The sequence below is a fragment of the Myotis myotis genome, unplaced genomic scaffold (genome assembly GCF_014108235.1).
Source record: "Myotis myotis isolate mMyoMyo1 unplaced genomic scaffold, mMyoMyo1.p scaffold_m19_p_3, whole genome shotgun sequence".
Taxonomy (NCBI): domain Eukaryota; kingdom Metazoa; phylum Chordata; class Mammalia; order Chiroptera; family Vespertilionidae; genus Myotis; species Myotis myotis.
The window spans coordinates 171,554,971-171,562,543 of record NW_023416335.1 but is presented as its reverse complement, the minus strand read 5'-3'; the positions used below and the strand labels follow the sequence as shown (position 1 = coordinate 171,562,543).

Genomic DNA, 7,573 nt, shown 5'->3' with positions numbered 1-7,573 from the left:
AGTGATATGCAGCAAAAACAGAAGCAATAGGAGTAAAGCAAATTTTAAAAAGAGAAATAAATTGTTCTGAGAAGTGGATAAAAGGCTTCCATGAAGGGTCTTCTAAAACCATGATGACTATAATGGGGAATATAAACTAGCTTTTGTGACATCTTACTTCCTTGTTTTTGTTTCCTATTGGCTATAATTTCCTTCAGCATGTTGCATGACTTCTTTTCCTTTCCGTTACCCCAAATGCTACAAAAAAGTGTTGGCTTTTAACTCCTTATAATTAGTTACTGATGCAATGAAAGAAACTTGGATCTGCTGACACAGAATTAAAATTAATAAAAGAAGTTTTCACTGAATCATAGTAAAAGAAATCCTAATAATGTCATAATTGCTAATTCTGAATGCCGCATTCATTTGTGGCTAGGGTTCAAGTTCTGGAGAAGGGGCTGACACACAAATGGATACACTAGACAAGAAATATAAATTTAAAAGGCATGGGGAGTGGGGAGCCAGGCGGATAACTTCCCTCTAGTGGAGAAGCTCCCTGAATCTCTGGACCCATCAGCTTTTTATTTACTAGAATACACATTTGCCCTTTAGCAAAGCAAACAGGAATATCAATGGTAAGGTTTGGTAAACAAAAGGATTATCAGGTTAGGGGATTGCCTTCAGCCATTCAGCCAACAGCAGGGTAATGTAATGCTGATTTTCAGTCCTTGCTGAATATCAAAGTCCATTAGCCCTCCACCTTACTTCTCGCATTTATATGTTAACTACTGTTGGTCTTTGCCTCCAGCATCTGATTATTACAGAGTAGCAGAGTCACCAAATTGGAAGCAAGAGCTTATGCATCAACAAGTTGTGTAGCATTTTTCAGTACCACTCAGAAACACAGCCTCTACCATACCTCCTGAACTATTTTGTAACTTGCTGAGAAAAACAAAACAGTTTGCATTAGGGTATGTAGTATGTATTTAGGATTACATATGATTGGCTTAAACTACTGTGGTCAAATTTTTAAAATAAATTGTGAAGTAGACTGTTAATTTCAGAGTAAAGATATTGATGCTGAAAAGTCCACATGTTTGAGATTTGCAAAAAGACCCAAACTCTCCAACTTTGAAGCCCAAGAACAGAGTATGACAACGTGTTCAAAATGTCATGAGAGCTGCACTATAGTATAAGCTATAGTTTATATTTACTAGGATGTGCCTATGGAAGCAGCTCTTCAACTGGCAGAGAGTTATTTCTCCCCTGTTTCATTAGCCTGCTTCTAAACCTGAGAAACAGAATCTCATTTGTCTCCTACACTCAGGGATTTTGCATTTCTCTTCCTTTATAAAAATGCTCAGCAACTGCACCAGTTAACTGCAGATTGGTAAATTTGTCTTGCTATAATGGTGACATCTGTAATGTTCTAGAAAACAACAGATTTAATAAAAGCACAAATGTGAGAACTTGAAAAAAGCACACCAATAAGATTCATGCCTGTCTGTGTCAGCCTCTCTCCCCAACCAGTCTGGTTGTGAAATATATACCAGACCTGGTTCCTGTCTGGGGCAATACTTTTTTTCCAGTCATTGAAGGAAGAAATGCTTCTACAAGGGACATAGTGATGATTGCAGTCAGGCTTTTCTCGTAACAAGCAAAACAAAACAAAATAAAATAACATCAAACGGGGTGGGGACAGAATAACTGTGTTTTCCAGTGATTTATCTAATTACTAAAGGGAAATAGGCTAGTGCTTCACATGGGAACAAAGAGGAATACATCTGAAGTCAAGTGATGTCTGAGTTGGCTCCTACTGGTAACAGTTATTAGAAGATTATATTGACCAAATGATATTTGGCAAGACCATGAACAAGCCAGATACCTCAAATAAAGACTATGTTATGTATATATCTATCTACTAATTAATTTCTTATCCTCCCTTTTTACTTCTTTTCCAGCTTACTTCATTGTAAGAATACAATAAATAATGCTAATAACATAGAAACTATGAGTTGATCTACTGTTTATGTTTTCGGTAAGGTTTCGTGTCAATATTGGGCTCTTAACAGGCAAGCTTTTGGGTTCTTCTTTTACTCTTTTTGATAGGCTGTGACATTGATGTTCAATTCTAATTGAATTTATAGGTTTATACATATGAGAACAATCTAAGCTGCTGTAATAAGTGAGTTAAAAATAGAGTGACTTAAGATATAAGTTGATTTCTTCATATATTAGCCTGAGTTGTGGTCTATGACGGGACAATAGTTTGAGCTATTGCCAGGGGTGAGAGCTTCTTTCATTGTCTCCTCTCCCATTCCTAGAATGCAGTCCCTGCCCATCATATCTCAAATAGCTCAAGTCTGCATACATTTTTTCAGCTTGGAGCAAAGAGAAGAGAAAAAAGGAAGACAACATGTTTTAGATGGCATTTTGCCTGTACAGATGAATATAGTGATGGGTGAGACTTTTGTTCTTTCTTCTGGGGGAGATGGTAAATGCATTTTTTTATATTTTTTTAATTTTTTTTTAATATATTTTATTGATTTTTTACAGAGAGGAAGGGAGAGAGATAGAGAGTTAGAAACATCGATGAGAGAGAAACATCGATCAGATGCTTCCTGCACATCTCCTACTGGGGATATGCCCGCAACCCAGGTACATGCCCTTGACCGGAATCGAACCTGGGACCTTTCAGTCCGCAGGCCGACGCTCTATCCACTGAGCCAAACCGGTTTTGGCGGTAAATGCATTTATATGACTGTATGACAGTGGGTATTTTAGTTTGCCATTGTTGTTGTAAATTTAAATATAGGAGCAAGTGTGTGTTGCTTATAAAAAAGATTGGATTTGGCCAGGCTGGTGTGGCTCAGTGGTTAAGTGTCAGACTATGAACCAGGAGGTCGCATTTTGATTCTAGTAAGGGTACATGCCCCAGTTGTGGGCTCCATCCCCAGTAGGGGATGTGCAGGAGGCACTCAATCAATGATTCTCTCTCATCATTGATGTTTCTATCTCCCCCTCTCTCTTTCTCTCTGAAATCAATAAAAATATATTTAAAAAAACGATTGGATTTGGTGGAAATAGTGAAATGGCACTCATGTTCTAATGTGGCTTCCTATACTGCAGATATTGGAAAGCACAAACTCTATTTTTAAAACTCTTTTGAAGTTGAGGTTGAGAATGATAATTGGGTTCTATTTGATGAAACTGACTATGATATGGCAGACAGAAGTCTCCTTGCTTATTTGGGTGTTGTTTCTGGCCAGCACCATTGTGTACTTGTTGACTCTTTTCTAACACAGCCTTCTAGAGTAGAGGTTGACATTAATTTTTCTGTAAAAGGCCAGATAGTATCTATGTTATTTTGTGGCACAAATGGTCACACAAGCTCTATCAAAACTTCTCAACTCTGCTGCTGTAATGAAAGCAGTCACAGACAAAATGTAAGCAGAGGAGTCTGTGTTTGATGGCTGGATTTGGCCTGTGGAACACAGGTTGTCAAGCTCTTTTCTAGAGCATGGCTTAGAAAGGCAGATGCAAGGAGCACTAGTGGTCCAACTTAACATTTTATTCTCTAGTCACTAACCTCATGGGCTGTCTAGTTGTGGAGGTGCTGGCTTCTTGCTCATTCAATCAACTGTTCTGTGGATCACAGTTTCAGAGATGGCCTCCTTGTTTTTCCATCGTCCTAATTGCCATAGTGATTGTAGTTCCCTGCTGAGTCAGTTCAATGGTATTGATCTGGAAGTCATGCCTGAAAGCCCAGGGTAAACCGTCTTCTTCCACAACTTTAGTGATTTTTGCAAGCACCCAATTTCTTACATTTTAAAACAATGTCTTCTTAAAGTATATCTAGATTGGGTTCTATTTCCTGGAACTGAAAACTGATTGAAGCTTATCTCTAAATATTATTCAGAGACCATAACTCCCAATATGTCTATATATCATTCAGAGATCATCACTCCCAGTTCTCTATTGGTCATTAGGAGATCATCACTCCCAATATCTCTATACGTCATTCAGAGACCATAACTCCCCATAGTCTATATGCCAAGAAAGAGGAGCAAAGGCTCAATGCATTCTGAGATTGTTGGTAGCCTAAATACGTGTGTTTTTTTTTCTTTTCCTAAATAAAAGCAGGGATAACACAGTGAACAGTGCATATTGATAATAAATCTAAAATCTTGGCAAAAAAAGTACAAGATATGACCTTAGACTTAACAAAAACCATACTGGATTATGGTTAGGTATCACAAATCGAGCCCATGAAGCTTTCTTTACATTTGGACAGAAAATCTACCAGCAACCAGTGGACAGTAAATGGTACAAGAGATATTCTACTTGTCTTTTATCAAATGCTAGGCCTGGTTGGTGGTTGCCGATTCCAACCATTTAGTAAAGACAAAATAATTCATAGAAATGTTAAACATGCTTATAACTAAGAGGAAGACATAGTTGTGAATATTCCTTTTTATTATAAGTGTCACAAGAATTGTTAGAAGACATCAATCATTGTAGATGTGAAACGGCAGAATCTTAGAGGTGAGGAGAAGTGATGGCAATGACACAAAAGGAAATGGCAGAAGTAAAAATAATATTTATAGAAATACCAAGAACAATCACAAAACAAAATGAATACTGAAGTAAAAGACAACATAATTTAAACTTGCAAAGTATCAAATCAGTAATATGGTGGAAGAAATTTAGTATTTCTTCATAACACAGAGGAAACAGACATAGCTGAAAATTAAGGAAAAATTACATCTAGGAAGAAGAGAAAAATAGAAATCCAACCTAAGATATTCATGCATTCCAAAGGAAATGACATAATTAGCAATTACTTCATAGAACATTTTTCTGAGCTAAAGAAGAGTCTACATTTGTTGGTCTATATGTGCTCACCAAATTCCAGGCAACTGTAATGGAAAAAACAAACAAAAAAAGCAGACCTATCAAAATTTACATTTCAAAAGTAAAACATAAAAAAGCAACCTTAAGAAGCTATTCAAAATGTATTCAGGTTGCTTTCATATTTTGGCTATTGTAAACAATGATGTGATCTATCGACAGATGATTAGATAAAGAAGAAGAGGTACATATATACAATGGAATATACTCAGCTCTAAAAAAAATGAAAACTTGCCACTTGCAACAGCATGGATAAACCTAGAGAGTGTCATGGTAAGTGAAATAATACAGAAAGAGAAAGACAAATGAAGTATGATTTCACTTAGATGTGGAATCTAAAAAGCAAAACAAACAAAATAATGTATTTAACATCTAAACTGGCATAGAAATAGATCAACATGATGAATGTTGGTACTGGCCAGAGATGGCCTTGCTAGCAAGTACTTCTGAATAGATTATGACATAACTATATATGTTTTCATTTTTGTGTGAATTCAAGAAAATATATTTTTAAGTATGCAAGATCTCAGAAAATATATTGCTAAGAACATATTCTTACCAAGAAAACTACTTGAAAATGAGCTCCCGTGTGACCGTCTGGGTCTAGAAGTGCAGACACCTCCATACCTCGGGTGTGTGTACCGGAGTCAGCCGCCAACCTGGTAGAGGAACAGAAATGGAGAAACCCTTCCACCCTTTCTGAAACAGGGTCTGCCTGACTGTGTATCATGAGCCCCGGGTTCCCTAGGTCCCTCGCCCGGGTAACATCCCCACACCGGCCTGCTTCTGAGAGTTCTAGGTCGGAACAAGTCGGCTGATTCCACTTTGCAGTGTCTACTTTGGTGAATGACTTTCGCTGGCATGTTCGGTGTCTCTCCTGCAGTGTCTGCAGAACCTCCTTAGGAAGGCATACCAGTTGTTATATTAAAGACAAGGACATTTTCTGCAAACTTGATTATTTCAGAAGGTATGGAACTCGCTGCTCTCGCTGTGGGAGGCACATCCATTCTACTGACTGGGTCCGGCGGGCCAAGGGCAATGTCTATCACTTGGCGTGCTTTGCCTGTTTTTCTTGCAAAAGGCAACTTTCCACGGGAGAGGAGTTTGCTTTGGTGGAAGAGAAAGTCCTGTGCAGAGTGCATTATGACTGCATGCTGGATAATTTAAAAAGAGAAGTGGAAAATGGCAACGGGATTAGTGTGGAAGGTGCCCTCCTCACAGAGCAAGATGTTAATCATCCAAAACCAGCAAAAAGGGCTCGGACCAGCTTTACGGCAGATCAGCTCCAGGTGATGCAGGCACAGTTTGCTCAGGACAACAACCCAGATGCCCAGACCCTCCAGAAACTGGCAGAAAGGACAGGCTTGAGCAGACGGGTGATACAGGTGTGGTTTCAGAATTGTAGAGCACGCCACAAGAAACATGTCAGTCCCAACCACTTCTCCTCTGCCCCAGTCACATCTGTCCCACCCTCCAGGCTGTCTCCGCCCATGTTAGAAGAAATGGCGTATTCTGCCTACGTGCCCCAAGACGGGACGATGTTAACTGCGCTGCATAGTTATATGGATGCTCATTCACCAACAACTCTTGGACTCCAGCCCTGGTTACCCCATTCAATGACACAACTGCCAATAAGTCATACCTAATTTCTTTTTCAGGGATAGAAATGATTAAGGATATAAACTTGTCATTTATTATGTATAAATTACCATTGAAAAGATTAATGTTAATTTTTATTTAACACCTAAAGCATTTCCAACATCACTTTGCTACCCAGGTATGTATCTACAGTTGGCCTGCAAGACACTTTTATTGATTTTTTTCTTTTTCTTTTTCTTTTTTTTTTTTTTGTAAAACTTATGTTTACAAGAAGAAAACAAGTCAAAACTTTTTTTGTATTGTCTGGAAATAGTTCACTCTAGTGTGTATCTGTTAATTTATTTGTCATCAAAAGAGCACTTTGCCTAAAAGAAAGGACTGACAAGTGTGCAAAATGTTTACAATCCTTTGTGAAATTGTAGTTTATCATTAGTTTGTATCTGTAAGTTATTGTTATAAATATTACCTGTATTTTTTTTTTGGTACATACAACTTTATACTTTGAGTCTTGTATCTGTGAATTTGCAACTGAAATTTACTTTGCCACCATTTTCAGAATGAACTGAATAAAGCTTCTGTTGTAGCATGCCACGCAGACACGTTCTTGTGTTTGTGGTTGATGAATTACGGCTGTAAATAACACTATGGTTTAATAAGCCCACCATTCTAAGTTTATTAAACATTTTCCATTATTGTGAAAAAAAAAAAAGAAAACTACTTGAAAGTACTCTCAACAAACAATGACAAAATTAAAATCAAGATTTAGTGAAATAAATTAGAGATTTAAATATAACTACTCTCTCTATAAAGCTATAAAAGTAAATGCAAAACCAAGAACTATTATTTTCTTTTAATCAGGTTAAGTGTAGGTACAATGAAGTACACAAATTATAAGTTTATAGCTTAATGTAAATATGTATACATCTGGGGCACCAACTATATCAAGGTAGAGAATATTATCAGCACCCCAATAGCTTTTATGCTCCCACACATTCAATAGAGCCCCCTTAAAGAAAGTCTCCAGTTTTATGACATTTATCTTTAGTTTTGCCTGTTTTTGACCTTTGTATGTATATTGTATCTA

The 7,573-nt window shown here is 37.4% G+C and overlaps 1 protein-coding gene across 1 annotated transcript; it reads left to right on the top strand.

Moving 5' to 3' along the window:
- Nucleotides 1-5,138: 5,138 nt before the first annotated feature.
- LOC118650692 (LIM/homeobox protein Lhx8-like) lies at nt 5,139-6,536 on the top strand. The gene is made up of 2 exons (XM_036299014.1): nt 5,139-5,163; nt 5,722-6,536. Exons 1-2 carry the CDS (start codon nt 5,139-5,141, stop codon nt 6,534-6,536), a joined length of 840 nt encoding a protein of 279 aa, XP_036154907.1.
- Nucleotides 6,537-7,573: the final 1,037 nt, after the last annotated feature.